This window comes from Hipposideros armiger, unplaced genomic scaffold (assembly GCF_001890085.2).
Source record: "Hipposideros armiger isolate ML-2016 unplaced genomic scaffold, ASM189008v1 scaffold_1001, whole genome shotgun sequence".
Classification (NCBI taxonomy): domain Eukaryota; kingdom Metazoa; phylum Chordata; class Mammalia; order Chiroptera; family Hipposideridae; genus Hipposideros; species Hipposideros armiger.
The window spans coordinates 250,240-266,818 of NW_017732351.1; the positions used below are offsets into that span (position 1 = coordinate 250,240).

The 16,579-nt window shown below is 36.8% G+C and overlaps 1 protein-coding gene across 2 annotated transcripts in view; it reads right to left on the reverse strand.

Annotated features, from left to right (window-relative positions):
- TMPRSS11D (transmembrane serine protease 11D) overlaps positions 1–16,315 on the reverse strand; it is a 51,466-nt gene extending 35,151 nt beyond the window's left edge. Inside the window, exons 1-2 of one of the 2 annotated variants that reach the window (XM_019631462.1) lie at positions 16,307–16,315; positions 1,195–1,316 (exon numbers count right to left, since the gene is read on the reverse strand). In XM_019631462.1, the coding sequence (XP_019487007.1) occupies positions 1,195–1,316; positions 16,307–16,314 (130 nt within the window). In that variant the 5' untranslated portion in view covers position 16,315. Of the gene's footprint in view, positions 1–1,194; positions 1,317–13,518; positions 13,578–16,306 lie in introns of those variants that run through there. The other variant, XM_019631463.1, reaches the window with a different exon arrangement.
- Between the last annotated feature and the right edge of the window lie 264 nt (positions 16,316–16,579).

The window sequence follows — 16,579 nt, forward strand, 5'->3', positions numbered from 1 at the left end:
GGCAGCCCAGCTCCAGGTTGAGCTGTTGTTCAGCATTTTAGCTGTGGAGGGCAGTGTCACTGGCCCTCATATGTGGGATCCAAACCGGGGCCCTCTGGCGTCCCAAGCCAGTTCCTAACCATCGCGCCACTCGGCCGGCCCTTACCTATCTTTCTTAATTCACCTTAGACATAGTTGACTCCAAGTGATTTGATAGCAAAATGTAGTCAAAAGCAAAATTTAGCCACAACTTTATAATTAGGTTGAAAAGATTATTCCAAGTTACTAGGTTTTCAAATGTTGGTAATTGATTCGCACCATTGGGAGTTTTTCAACCTTTGCATAATTAAGCATTTTTGCCCTTTTGCAATAGGACATACAATAAATTATGTTCTCTCACTCTTTCCCCATGCTCACATATCCCCACACGTTTTAAAGGAGTTAACAGAATTATAGCTGAAATTAAAAAACAAATACAAAAAATCCTCAAAGTGTATTTTTAAGTGAATAAAGCAGATTACAGTAGGTACCACCTAGTGAAATTTGACACATTTATCTACACTAAAACATCTGAAAGAATATGCACTGAGATATTATGGGTAATTCTTAATGAATGAGCAGGGTATGTATATTCTTTATATTATTTGTTTCTTTTCCATGTTTCCTATACTTTTGTGATATAATGATAAATTAAACAAAATAAGAGAAACAAATAAGAACAGATTTTCTTTTTACCCCTTTCTCCTACTTAATTGCAATTGCATCTCCTATCATAACTGTTCTGCTACTAAGATTGTTTCCAGGAGATAGATCACAAATTATCAAGTAGTTAGGTATATCCAAATTTTAGGTGTTGAAACTTAAGGTTCTTTGCAATATTTCACTTTTACAATTTTATCAGTTATTAAATGAAAATGGTATTAATGGAAAAACCAAAATAGGAAACTGCTAGTATCAGAAAGTATCAAGAGATTTTTTTCTTTGGCTGGAATAATTCTTCCCTGGGTAATAATGTTTATTATACTAAAAAACGGCAAAAGAAGAGAAAATATACTCATTGAAGGAAAATATAGAAACAAACATTTCAGGATATAAGTAAGATGTATAATTATTTTATATTAAGAAATAAAAATGGCAATTAAAGAATGCCAAACTTTTAATCTGAAAGTACAATTATTTAGACTGAAAAGTTGTACTTCATCTTCTGGTACTTACCAAAAGCTAAAAAGTAGACCAGTAGAGCTATTGTCACTGCTAGAATTATCACCACTGCAACCACAATAAAACATACTAAGTACGGATTCAGGAATCTTGAGTTCGATGGCACCCGTGCTGGCCTTAGAACAAGAGAAAAACTTCAAAACCTACTCATTCCACTTAGAGAAGCCATTATTTCAGGGTTCACGATCATTTTCTGCCTTCCTAAAGTTTCTTAGCTTGTACATAGTTATGTTTATAGGAAACGGAGTGACTCTAGATGGGAATATAGTCCTAGAAATAAACCTGACCTGAACAATATTCCCTGTAATGATTTTTCTCTCAAATGTTTTTTCAGTACAAACATGTTGACATTTAGGTAATTTGATAGAAGAGTAAGGAAATCTGACCTATGGTTTGCAATTGCTTCCCTTTCTTCTGCCAGTTAATGAAATTCTCAAGAATAACAACTCATTGTTCTGTTTGCTCTAACTCCTCCCAAGGCCATGAGTTGGACACGTACTGTAGCAAGCTCCCTCACCTGGGCACTGTCCCCAGGGATGTACAGAAGGGAGGTCATTTTGTATGCAAAGAAGGGTGGAGGGAGTCAGAGCAGAAGCATTTTTCACTGTGATATTCTCCATATTATAAAAATGGGGATGTGACCAGAGGCTAATTGCTGAGAGCCAGGAGAGTAGCAAGCCTCTGAAATGAATTAGAATTGCACCACCAGCAGAGGATTTGTGATTTATCATTTTTTTTTCCCCACATGAATTTTTCAACTGCAGTGTAAGCCAGTAGATTTATACTAGCACAGCATCTGGTGTGCTATCAGGCAGACAGTCCAGGCACTATCTTCTCTGCTGCTTCCTCCCTGCCACTTACACACTCACAGTGAGGGGCGGGGTGGGGGGAAGGGTGACAGAAAAACTGAGTGTGAATTCTTGTTTTATCCCTTGTGTGCTTGGAGATCATATTGTCATTTATCTGAGATTTTCTTCATCTGAAATATGGGAGTAGTAATACCTGCCTCATGAGGCTGTTTTGAAGATCAATGAGGTTATATTGGATGTTATAAAGTACAGTATATGCTCCTGGTTAAAGAGGTTGCCCACTAGGCTGTGAGCACCTTGAGGGGAAAGATGCTATTGATGTTTATGCTTCTGACACTGTATAGGGTGCCAGGCATATATGGGTGGTTCATAAATATTATGATATTTATAAATATCCACTGCATGTGTTAACTGCTGACCATATATCGGATTTAAAAACCTTAACAGAGCTGAAACATAGTTACGTTTAGCCAGAATATAATCTGACATTCATTGTTTCTTCTCGTTTTGCCAACATTCTTGTGTAAGTGTGAAGGGACTGCTCTGAGGGTCAGCGATTCCTAGACACTTAGGTTTCACAGCAGGGTAGCCTGGTGGTGTTTGGGCTCTATCCCACTCACAGATTTATAGAAAGGTATCTCCTGATATTTTGCAAATTACCCCTTGTGTGTTGTATGCTGTGGCTCTGGGACCAGGAACATGTCAGAAAATTATTGGAGGTGGACATAGAATTACCAGCTTTCAATTTTGTTGAATAAACACATTATTCAACACATTTTCGAGCATGCTCAAACATTATCATTTAACAAAAGGTCATTTAAATATGTAAAAATAAAAAGGACTAATCTCAGAATAATAAAAAAATGATGACTAATTTAGCACTAGCTTTATGATGTTATTTTACTACATTGCTCTTATTTGTGCATTTTGCTTTACTCACTGACACTGGTCCAAAGTCCAACATTTGGGGACCACTTGTAATTTTCAAGTTGGAGAAAATTGGCACTTTGACATTTGCTGTCTTTTGATTCTTAGTTTACTCATCTGTTACCTTATGGAGTTGCTGTACCAATGACACACAATCACAAATTTTTGTTTGTTTGTGAATGTTTGGCATTTGTGAGTTCAGTGAATGTTATTGGCCACAGAGCAGTGGGAGAACAAAAAGGAGACAGAGTAGGAGGCAAGGTTAACCCCCCAAACCTAAATAAGTTTCAAATTGATTGATTCTCCTCCTCAACCAGCGATTGACTCTATTTCCAGAGGTGAACTAATGTGTCAAGATCTATGAGTGTGGCGAGAGAAGTACAGAAAAACCGAGATTAAGTTGGAGGGCCAAACCCCAAAAAACAAAAACCAAAGGTTAAAGTCAGCATATCCTTTAGCTTGGAGCAATCTCACCTGGGGAGGACTTTAGAGCCAACTTTGCTTCCATTCATGGAAAATAATATCTTAAACTCAGTGACCATGAGACACATGACTCAGTAAACAAAGGGTGTGGAGCCCAAATTACCTTAATCTCACAAGCCACAATTAATTGTGTAAGAATGGATTGTTCCACCCTACAGACACAGCTGAAGAAATATCTGCTTTTTTGTTGGTAGTGCAACTTGTCATTGAGCCTCTGTATGTGACTGTTTCTAAAGCTTATGCCAGACAAAACTCAATTGTGCACAATATTTACTCTGTAAACTATTAGAGAAAATATAAAGTTTTCGAACACTGAATTTTGACTCATAATGTAATGGAAACTGTACAAGAAAATACCTTGCTGTTAAACCAGGTTCCTGATCAGGGAACATTTTGGTGCTTACATTTAAACAGCAAAGTAAATATCACAATTTAATTGTGACATGTTTAACCAGCTTTCCTCTCTTTCCCTCTTTCATTGACTTGGAAAAGTTAGATAAGTGTTAGAAAACTTCTATACCTTTATTTCGAGAGCCTAAGTGTCAGGAATTGTATGCATGTATTGCCGGTCTTCATAATGGTCTTGTAAAGTAGGTATTAGGATCCCTATTTTGAAGATAGAGAAACTGAGGCTCAGAGAGTGAATAATTGCTAATTACTCAGGAGGGACAGAGCTGGAAACAGAAACCAGGTTGGATTCAATCAAAAAACATGTCTCCTTCCTTTCTCATGCTATAGGAGATGGGACAGCTTTGGGACTCCTGTCTCTCTTGATCTCAGTTGGGGGAACCAAAGGGAATCAGTATCCATTAAACGTTAGGATTTTGTCTTACACAGAGCAAGTGTCCAATAAAATAATTGTTGATTTAATTTTAATGTAACAGTTCAGTTCAAAACTGAACTTGCTATCCTTTTTTCCCGACTGCACTCACTCCCCACTATTTCTAATATTGGTGAATTCACTACCATCTATCTACCTTGTACCCCAAGTTAGAGACCCAGGAATTAGCTGTATCTGCTCCCTTTTGGTTACTGCCCACATTTAAGAGGTCACTAAACAGTGCTTATCTTACCACCTAAATCTTTTTCTCTATACCCTTCTATTTCTTTTTTAATTCTGGTAGTTATCTCCTTACTTATATTACTTGAAATGCCTCTTAATTGGTCTCCCTTCTTCCATTAACTAATCAGTTAATTCAAGAGACATTTGGTGGTGCCTCCAATGTTCTAGAAGCTGGGAATACAATGAAAATAAACAGATAAACATAGCAGTACTAGTGATGGGAGGAGACAGAAATGAATAAGGTAAGTAAATTGAGAGGAAAAAGCAGGAAGCTGGGAAAGGGAGTGTGTACGGGGTGCCGAAAGTTTATATCAAGTGGCGAGGAAAGGCTGTGCTGAGAGGGTGACATCTGAGTAAAGACAAGAAGCAGGTGAGTGCACAAGTCATGACCGTATGACGGGAAGAAGGATATAAGCAAAGGGAGCAGCAGGCTCTGAGCCAGGAGCTCACCTGGTAAATTTGAGCAACAGCAAGGCGGGCAGCTGGCCTGAAGTGGAGTGAGCTAGTGGTGGGGGCACATTAGAGGGAGATAAGGTTATAAAGATAAGGGTAGGGAGTCAGGGAGTGGGGGCAGGTCATTTTGGGCTTTGCATGTAAGGGTTTCCATCTTTACTCTAAATGACATAGAAAGTCTTGGAGGGTTTTGAGCCAAAGAGTGACATCCAATCTACTTCTTTAATGGGATCACTTGGGGCCATGTGTGGGGAGTAGTGGGTTGGGGATGGAGCAGGAGATGACTTAGGAGATCAATTGAGGCGAGAGATGATGGGAGTTTAGAGAGGGTGGTAGCAGTGGAGGTGGTGAGACTTGGTCAGAGTCTGGATATAGTTTAAATGTAGACCCTAGAGGATTAGCTGACAAATCACGGATGAGATGCAGGAAAAAGGGAATCTAGATTGAATCCAACATTTTTTGTTTCTTTCCAAGCAATCTTTTAAAATCCTTGCAGGGATTTCTTTTTTTAATCTAAATCCCAGGTTCTGACACCCTCCCCTCCCCCTGCCTCATTTGAAATTTATCTGTAGTTCATCAAGGTCCTCATACTGGCACCGAAACCTTCTGCTTGATGGCACTTAAGGCCCATGAGAGTCACCGCCGCAGCTTCATCTTCAGCCACATCCTCACCTGCCCACTTATTCTCAGCCAGAGGCCTGGCAACTTCCCATTTTATTCTTAAGATAATTCAAGCATCTTTCTTTTCCCACTGGGTAGTTACCTTCTTGTGCCTGAGCTGCCCCTCCTCTGATCTCTTAATGCTCAATGGATTTCCCTATTCTAGTCCTTATCCCTTCATGTGGTAAGCAATGATTTTCTTGCTTGCACCCACTTCTAGGCTATAACTCATGAAAGGCAGAGATGAACCGTGTCTATCAGGATATGCCCCATCCCTAGCACAATACCCATTACAGAGCCCACATCAGGCCTTATTTATGAAAAAATTGAGGAATGAGACTGCAGAGAGGGATTTAAAAATTGTACTGTCGTTTGGAGTGATTTTATGTAGGATTGTGTGCTGCTGTGCATTCTTGTTCTAATGTTGACAAAATATAGATCGGAGCATAATCTATTGAGTATTTACCATGTACTTGGCACTATGTTGAGTTTTTGTACATCATTTAGTTTAATCCTTGTAAATAACTCTAGTTTACAGATGATGAAATAGAGACTTAGTAAGTGACAGAGCTGGAATGTGAATCCAGGCCTGTTAAGCTCAAACTGCAAATGTTCACATCAGATGGGAGGAGATTTTCTGTTAATGATCACATTGTTATTAATTTCTATCACACTACCTTATTGTTAAGGCTCAGAAATAGAAGTTCAAAAATAATTCTACAGACCTTATACTACAGGATATATAAACACATACCTTTGAATATGTATGTTTGTTTACATTATGTATTGAAGTTAAGAAGAGTATGAAAAATGGTTCCAAAGTAAACAGATTTACTCTATTTTAGTTTCGTTAATTCTAGATGGCAGGCAGTAGAGACTAATTCAGTGGTTTAATTCTCTTTTAGTTGAGGAAGACTTTGTTCAAACAAGGTCTTTTTTGGAAGCTGAATAATGGAAAACAGATGAAAATAGTGTAGTTTTTCTGTTTGAATTTGGGGTGGGAGAAAATTATCTATTTCCTGCAGATCACTGATCTAGTCCAACACTTAAACTTCTCAATTTTTTTTCTTGATAAACTTGATGTTAACTTAGTTGACATCAAGTTTATCAACTTGATAAGCTTAAGTACACTGTAAAAAGAGATATAGAGAGTTATTTATAATTGTACAACTGGAAGGTGGCAGAGTCAGTGCCACAGTTTTTAGACTTCTTGAATATATTTGTTTTACTAAATCATACATTCCAAAAACTGGATTTATATGGAAGATAAGAATTCTATCCTTGGGCAGGCCGAGTGGCACGTTGGTTAAGAGCTGGCTTGGGACTCCAGAGAGCCTCGGTTCGAATCCCACATATGAGAGCCAGTGACACTGCCCTCTACAGCTAAGATGCTGAACAACAGCTCAACCTGGAGCTGGGCTGCCATGAGTCACCGGCCACGGCATAGGCTGCAGCCCCTGTGGCAGTGGGTTGCCATGGGCTACCGTGTGTAGCCAGCAGCCAGCGTGAAGATGTTCAGAAGCCAGCGACTAATCTGCTTTGCCCAGGAAGAGCGCAATGATGGTGCCAACTTGGGCCAGTAAAGCAATGTCCTCCACAGCTAAACTGAAGAAAAAAAGGACAGCAACTTGTCTGTTCCCCTTCCCCCAATTCCCCAGTGCAGTTCCCATCCCCCAATTCCCCAATAAAAATCTTTAAAAAAAAGAATTCTGTCCTTTGTAAAGTATAGGGAATATAATCTATAATATTGTAATAACTATGTATGGTGTCAGATGGGTGTCGGATTTATTGGGGTGAACATTTTGTAAGTTATATAGATGTCCAATCACTGTGTTGTACACCTGAAACTAATACAATATTGTATGTCAACTGTAATTGTTAAAAAAAAAATCCTATCCTTGAATCACAAATACGTAACACTTTGTGTGTACTTTTAGAATCACTACATGACTTTCTTTTAATTCAATAATTTACTTTCCAGTTTATTTTTTATCTTGGGTAGCATTTAAATAACTTTATATTCCTTGAGAATATAAATCACCTTCTACTTCCTGAGGATATAGAGGCTGGGCAAGTGGTGAAGGACCTGAGCTAGCCTGTATAATGCTTTTGTGAGATTTAGGACAAAGCAACTTCTCTGAGATGCAGCAAATTATTAAAGGGACACAAGCTGCTTGGGACACAAGCTGCTCCACTATGGGACAGACAGTTTGGCAGGGAGCAAAAGTGCCATATCTGCTTCCAATCTTCCCCTGAGCCATGCATTTCTGTGTATTGTACAAACTGCACAGCTGTGTGGAGTAGACCTGAAATGATGTGTGAAAATTCTGGAATCAGCTACTTTGTGGGGAAAGCCAATCTAGGATTCAAGTTCTTCTCACAAAGTGTGTCAGTTGATAGAGACAAATGACCAATAGGTATGTAGTTATGCAAGTGTGTGTGTGTGTGTGTGTGTGTGTGTGTGTGTGTGTGTGAGTGTGAGTGTTTAATGTACGTATAATGTATGTAATAGTTAAGTTGGGAATTGATGATGGTTCATGCCAATGAAGCTAAGAGTGTGGGCTCAATTGTTTCATAGGCTGGTTAAGTTTTTCCTTTCCTAGCACTCAGGCTCTAATTTGGAACTCAGGCTGTTTTTAATGGGTGGAGGTCGTAGAGTGATCCCCATGAGAGGATGTGGCTACAATAGGAAAAATCCATACATGCCTTCCCTAATGATGCTCTATTCATTCTTTGTCCAATTGGTTTTAAACTTGAATCATTTTCATATTGGGAAGCTCATGAGCATTTCTTCTCCAGTTCATTATTATTATTGCATTGAAATGTATTTCAAGTTGATTTACAGCAACTATTAGCTAATTTTTTAAAAATTTCACTAGGTTCTAATAATTAAGGATGTAGTAAACAATTATTAGAGAAGGAAAACATTGTAGGTTAGGCTTTATCACAGTGTATCAAATCTTAATTTATTTGGACCCTGCTAAATTGAAAAAAGAGTTCCAGTTTTGTAATATATTCTTTGTTAATAATGTTCACTTTATATTTCTGCAATAAGTAAGGAGGTGCTGATTTTTTCCAATAAAATTGATCATTTCTTTATGAGTATAGAGTTTACTTTTTGTCTTGTAAGAGGTATCTAAGGGGATGTGGAAAGAGAACTAGAGTTAGAAGATTTACATTGTAGAGACGCCTTAAGTAATTATTTAGAGATGTCTGAAGACTACTGACAGTTAAAGCCTTACAGGCATATTCTGGTTACTGCTTTGCTACACTTAAGGTATGCTTGCTTTTGGAAGGAAGGCAATCTTCACTTGTACTATATAGCTACCAAGGGTGGGTATTTGCTTACAAAATTGAGGTTACATAGCCTTTTGAGTGTACAAATGGGCACAGTGAGTGGCATTATAGTAGACAGTGTTATTGTCTACAAAGGTGAGCCTACTTAGGTGATTTGAAAACAACTAAACAGATGGAAATATTTCTTCTGGAACGTCATGATTTTGATATTTTAAGTCTATGTCTCTAGGAGCCACCAAATCCATAAAGTGATATGAGCATTATTTTGTTGACTCTATCATTGTTCAAGAACGTGTACTTAGTGTTTCAATACCAACATCTGTAACAGAGGGAGTCCTGGCACAGGTTACTGATCTTCTTGCTGATTAACATGGGATAGGCTAGTATGTACTCTAGAGGCCACTGCTGTTCAATGTCAGTTTCCTTCTGAGTTCTAAAAAGTGTAGCTGTTGACAGAACCATTGAACCCAGAATAGTTTCAAAGCAAGAAACTAGTCGATTTGCTTCCTTGTGTATGTTCCTCCAAATAGCACTTTTCCCTATCTGGATTTAGTTTCCAAAAACTATGTTTTCTTTCTCCTTTGCCTTCTCTTTATTCTTCCCCTTCATTTCCTTTTTTTTTTTTTTAACTAAAGATGATCTTGAACCTTTATTAGCACTATCATTATTTTTCCAGCTTTCTGCAAATTACAAAGAAATATTCATGACAGTAATATGCGATATTTTATTGTCAAATGCTCTTTGGGAAATGAGTGATGAAATTAATTTTTAAAAATAAATGTATCTATTGGAATGATGAAAATGTTCTGAAATTGTATTTTGGTGATGGTTGCACACTTAAATGGGTGAACTTTATGGTGTGTAATTATATCTCAATAAAGCTGCTAAAAATTAATTTTTTAATGATTGTTAACTTACTGCAATAACAAAATTACCAAGCTTTCAGCAAAAAATGGACAGCGAGGGTGGGTTTTAATTAAGAGAAATAAAAAAGGACTCAATAACCCATTCAGTTCAAGTTTCAACACCATTTCCTAGAAAGCAATTCTCAGTCAGGTATTGGAATGTGGTATGTTATTGTTGACGGCAAGCAATTTGTTACAAATAATAGTTAAAGCATCAGAGTTTTTAAATGATTTACTTGTTACACAATTTAGAGTAGATAATTCTAACATAACATTTCTCTCATTTTCATTTTCTTATTTTTTTGTGGTGGTGGTGGTGGGGTGCTGGAGTTATAAGTAGGGCACTGGGAATTGCTTATAAGTCTGGTTAGATCTATGGGGGTATGTCACACGTATTACTGTCACCTGTCAGGGGGGAGGGGGCAGGTTAAAAGGCTGAGAAGCCCTAGAGAAAATCTTTTATTTAAATTCAAACTGCCAAATGACAAAAAGCCACTTATTTGTTCTTTGCACATTCTCCAATTCTGTTTTTTCCTTACCTCAGGCAGCCTGAACTGACGTGATAGTAGTGTTTCCCAAATTTATTTGAGCACAGAAATATTTATTTCTGAAATCCCTAATATTTTGAGGCACACAGTGTTACGAGAACTCAGTTAAGAAAATGTTGCTCTGTAAGTTCTAACTTGACCAGGACATTAAGTGTTTCTGCTGGAGAGGAATGAGAAGTCTATTGCATGCCCAGCTTAGAGGGTGAGTTTATTCATATTTAAATACACGGCATACTTCTTGCTGTGCCCCTCTCTCCATTTTAGAGACTACCTTATAGCTGTTTTGTAGATGTAGTCATTGAGTACTTCTTAAAGTTTAATGGATATATAAATGGCCTATTAAAATGAAAATTTTAATTTAGTGAATCTGGGACTGGACCCAAGGGTCTGCATTTCCAACAAGCTCCCAAGTGATGGCAATGTTATTGTTCTAAAAACCACCCTTTGTGTCATGTGAGTTTTGGATACAATTCAATCATAGTAGCTCTAAGACAAAAGAGTGATTTTTATAGGAGCCATACTAGCTCCTTCTTTGTTTCCTAAAGTCCAGTTACATAAACAATTCTCTTTTGCTACAAGATTATTATAAAGTGTTCAAAACCTTAATTTGTCGCTTTGTCAAAATATATTGACCAAATACAGAACTAAATACATGTTTGCTTTATACAGGAAATAAATGTGTAAAGGATTTAGGGGACCTTACTTGATTTGTAATACTAATTGCAAGTGTTAGGACATTTCTGTTTCTACAAAGTGTGTACCAATGAAGTGAGAAATATGGTACATCACACTCTAGAGAAGCATAAGGCAACATTTTTTTCCCCCAAATGTGTTCATCCTCCAATGTTGATTGATTGTGATATATAGACCGAAATATAAAAAGATCCTGACAATTACGAAGGCAGCAATCCTGCTTAATTTATACCAGGTTCTTAACACTGTTTACATAAGTTGGGGAGCAAAGAGATGGGAAAAGAGGTGTTATGCATGATGAGGTAGAAGAAAGAAAAAAATATATTATTAAATGCATAAGTTAAAGTAAAAATCTATTAGTAAAGGGTTTAAAGCAACGAAAACATTTTAGCACAAACTGGAAGGAATAAGTTAGCAGGCATGATAGAGTAGAGAATCCAGAAATATTTTGGAACTATTCTCTCAGTGCAACTAGTTGAGGGTTATTACTAGTTACTTAGAGGGGGAGGAGTGGAGACTGGAATCAGAATCCCATATGTATTTATTACGGTTAGTTCAATTTAACTATATGCAGTAAATGATCATTGTTCTCATAGGAAAAAAGTGGCCTTTAATGAATCATGGACCAAACCCCAGGTTAGTTGTTTTAAACGCTCTTGAGTAACATTTAGTTGCATCAATATATTTTTAAAAACAACATCTTGAGCTCAACCCCTTCTGAATTTATTCCCAGTGGCTTCTTGCCCAGATTCTCTACAAAGCCGAGGAAAGATTTGAGATTCTCAGTATCAGTTTTTCAGGATGATTTTGTGTCCCAGTGAAATAAGCAGAGTTCCAAGGTCTCTGATACTAATATTTTTGAGACCTGCAACAATAGAATGTATTCCTCAGAGCTCAGGGAAAATGCTGCAGACATATCTCTTATCTTGAAAAGCAGTATGCATAATGGGGGTAAAACTGTTGAAGTGACGAGAAACACTGTTTGACATGAGGCAAATCATTTCTCTGAACCTTAGTTTTCTCCTTGATCATTAAATGAAAAATCAGTGAATTTACTTATAACCATCATGCTGTTCTTTTCTTCTCCCTCCTTCACAAGGATGGCTTCTCAGTTCCATGACTACCCTGTTAGGAAGATTCTCTCACCTCTACTCCATACTCACAATTTGTGCAAACCCTTTGCTCCTTAAGAGGGTCTGTCTGCTTACATGTTCCTTGTTTGTCTCCCCATCCCCACTTTCCTCCCCTCCGCAGTAAACTGAAAGCTCCATGAGAGAGGCAGCAGTTGAGAGCAGAGACTCTGAAGCTGGAGTAACTGGGTTCGAATTCCACTTCTGCCATTTACCTGTTATGTGAATCTCGGAAGTCACTTACCTAACTTATCCATTTCCTTATCAGTAAAATGGTGGTTGTTATGAGGATAAATGAGTTAAAAATTTATTAAAACAACTAGAATAATATCTGGCCCTATGACATTGCTTAGTCAGTAAGATAAATGAAGGCAGGGGCTGATTGTAATTAGTTCTCTACTGCACCAAAACTTTTCAATGGTCTGTTCTTTAAGTGAATCTATAAGTGAGAGAATGGATTAGATGGTGGAAGTGAAGCCCTGTCTACTCTGTGAACATTATAATGACTTCCAACATGGGCAAAAATACCTACACACATAAGGGATTCCTTTTTGTCTCTTGAACAAATGTATCTGTTTACTCAATTTCTTCCATTTTTATATAAATATTCCCATGAAATACTAATCCTGTATTTCAGGCCTGACTTCAAATCTTCAAATAACTTTCTTGTTAGGGGGCTAATGCAGCTGGTGACTTTAAGCTGAAGCTCATTTGCCATTTTGAAAACACTAGGGCCTTTAAGAATTATGTGAAATCTCTCCCTGTGCTCTATAAATGGAAACACAAAGGCTTGAGGACAGTACATCTGTTTAAAAATGATTTACTGAATTTTTTTAAGCCCACTGTTTATACCTGCTTAGAAAAAGTCCTTAGGAAAAAAAATATTACTGCTCATTGACAATGTATGGTGCCATTGATAATGATATCTCTAATGGATCAGGGCAAAGTAAATTGAAACCATTTGGAAAGAATTCATTCTAGATGCCATTAAGAACAGTCACGAGTCACGGAAAGACATTAAAATAGCAACATTAACAGGAGTTAAGAAGAAGTTGATTCCAACCCTCATGGATGACTTTGAGGGATTCAAGACTTCAGTGGAGGAGGTAACTGCAAATGTGGTGGAAATAGCAAGAGATGTAGAATTAGAAGTGGAGTCTGAAGACGTGACTGAATTGCTACAATCATAATAAAACTTTAATGGATGAGGAGTTGCTTCTTATGGATGAGCAGAGAAAGTGGTTTCTTGAGATGGCATGCAGCCTATTGAAATGACAAAGGATTTAGAATATGACATATGAGGCCTTACAATTGAGTTGGTGAACTCATCCTAGAAAAAGTGCTACATACCTCATTGCTGAATATCACTTGAACAAATAATCCTCTTGGGCAGTTATGTACCAATGCCAGCACCTAATTCACCCTTCAAAGCAATTTTGGAACTCTTTTTCTGGAATGGCCATCAGAGCTGTCATCATATTACCCTTGATATCCTGAATGTCATCAAAATGTCTTCCTTTCAATATTTTCTTTATCTTCGGGGAAAGAAAGAAGTCATTGGAAGCCAGATCAGGTGAGCAGGGAGGGTGTTCCAATACAGTTATTTGCTTACTGGCTAAAACTCCCTCAGAGACAGTGCTGTATGAGCTGGTGCATTGTCGGGACGCAAGAGCCATGAATTGTTGGCAAAAAGTTCAGGTCATCTAACTTTTTCACACAGCCTTTTCAGCACTTCCAAATAGTAAACTTGGTTAACTGTTTGTCCAGTTGGTAAAAGTTCATAATGAATAATCCCTCTGATATCAAAAAAGGTTAGCAACATTGTTTAGACTCTTGATTTGGACTGATGGAACATTTTTGGTCATGGAGAATTGACTGAATTCCATTGTGCACTTTGATGCTTTGTATAAGGATCATATTGGTAAACCCATGTTTCATCACCAGGGATAACAAGCCCAAAACATCGTCTTGCCTCTCCAAAAGGTTTTGGCAAACTTTGACTCTCCTTTGCTTTTTTGTTCATAGGTGAGCTCCTTTGGACCTTTTTGCACACACTTTTCTCATGCCAAGATTTTCAGTTAAGATTTTCCTGTTTCTCTATCGATGTTTACTTGGTCTGCTATGCTTCTCACAGTCAACCAAGAATTTTGATGCAATATTCCACAAATTTTGGCAATGTTTTTATCAGCTCTGTTCGTTGGTAGCCCTGACCTCTCTTCATCAGTGACGTGTTCTCTCCCCTCAGAAAAATGTTTAATCCATTTGTATACTGCTGTTTTCTTCATGGCATTATCCCCATAAACGTGGACTAACATGTCCCTGATTTCACTTCCACTCTTGCCGAGTTTAACAAGAAATTTAATGTTTGTGTTTTGCTGTAATTCAAGCTCGACATTCTCGCAATGGCACACAAAACACATGCAGCAATGATAACAAACGCCACTCAGTAAGACAGCGCCACATGTCAACATGAACACAGCTGTGAGACACTGAATTACCAAGGTTATGAAACCTTACCAAGCTGTTTGTACAGTGCTGCCAACGTAAGCGCACGGTGGCAAGTTAGTGAACCTAATTGTCAGACCTCATATATTACATTGTTATAAAAAGTTTATGAATAATGAAAAAAATGTAATTCATAAGCTTGCCACTTCAATACAACAAACATGATTCATGTTTTATAGTCCTCATTAGACTTTTTTACATGTATAACTTTACAAAGTGATAGTTGATGAGTAAATAAATTTTTGGTATTTGTTTTTTATGTAAAATGGGAGCACAGTATATAAATTACTTCACAGATTTTAGCTTATTTAAATGAATTTGTTATCCATTGCATGAATATGAAATAATTAATATTATTTTCTTTGTTATTGTTAATTCTTTATTATTAGAAACTTAGACTGCTATTTATTTTTTACTCCTTTATATATATTCAAGTGCACATTGTACATTTATTTTTTAAAATTATTTTTAGATTATATTTGACATACAATATTATATTAGTTTCATGTGTACAACATAGTGACTAAACATTTGTATACCTTAGGAAGTGATCATCATGATAAGTCTAGTACCCATTTGGCACCATACCTATTTATTACAATATTATTGATTATATTCCCTATGCAATAATTTATATCCCTGTGACTACTTCTATGACTGGCAGTTTGTAGTTCTTAATCCCCTGTACATATATTTTATTATTAAAGTGATTTGAGTTTTGATTTTCTAAAATTTGGGACATTTAAACTCACTACACTTAACATAGCCAACACAATGTCCATGTTTTTATTTATTCCCCTTTTAAAATGACTTTCAGAATCATATTTTTCGGTGTCATGGAAAAACAAAATGAACAATATGTATACTTATGAGGCATACACGAACATGTCAAATTATTTAATGATTTTGAGATTGTACTATCAGACTCTAGATTATGCTACAACTTGTTTTTTTTTTTTTTTAGCTGAACCATCTGGCTACCTGTTGCTAGCTCAGCGGCAGCTCAGTTCAGGCAGGGACTCGAACTGCTGTTGCTCAGAGCTCTACAACTTGTTTTTTTATGTGAAAGTACATAAAATTAAGTATTTGTTAACTTAGAACAAAACTAGACAAATACTATTTTTTCTTAAATAGCTACAAGAACTGACTTGAAAATAACGATACAATAAGTATATAAAAAGTAGACAAATAATGTATTTTTACTTTCTTAAAGAGAACTTCAGGATTCATGGCATATTTAATAGCTAGTAATGATACCATAATGAGAGTTAAAATACAGAATTCTCAAAAAAAATTTTAAAACAAGGGAATTTTTTTACTGATTTCATTTTTAAATTCCACATATCACACTTTTTGAAAAGTTAAACATGAGAAAAAAAACCACTTCTATATTTAAAGATACATGATACTAAGCCATATCTGTAGGTTTTTTCATTTTGTAGAAAATTGGGCCAAGCAGCCAAGCACCTTACTTAAACAATATCAAGCACATTATCTGAAAATATCTAAGAGTTTTATGAAGTTTTCAGAAAAGTAGCTACTAAACACAGCCAAAACTTCTTAAGCTTCTGTATATTTTTCACGTTCTAAGATATAGTAAAACTTCTAAAACTGCAGAAGAAAAAACACTTACCTGTACATTTTGATCCTGAGTAATGAAGAGGTTCTTTTTCTCTACTCTTCTGAGGTTTCCACTCCAGTGATGCTCATGTATTATGTGTGACCTGTGAAAGGGCTGAAGACGCAGGAGGAAATCCCGTGCGATTAATATCTAACTTGTTAAACAAGTCTGAAGACATCAAGTTGAACTAATAATGTGACTTGTGGAACAGAACCGGAAATAGACAGGGTGATTTCACTTTATTCTGGTAAACTGTGATTAAACATGGTAACAAGTGACAGGTAA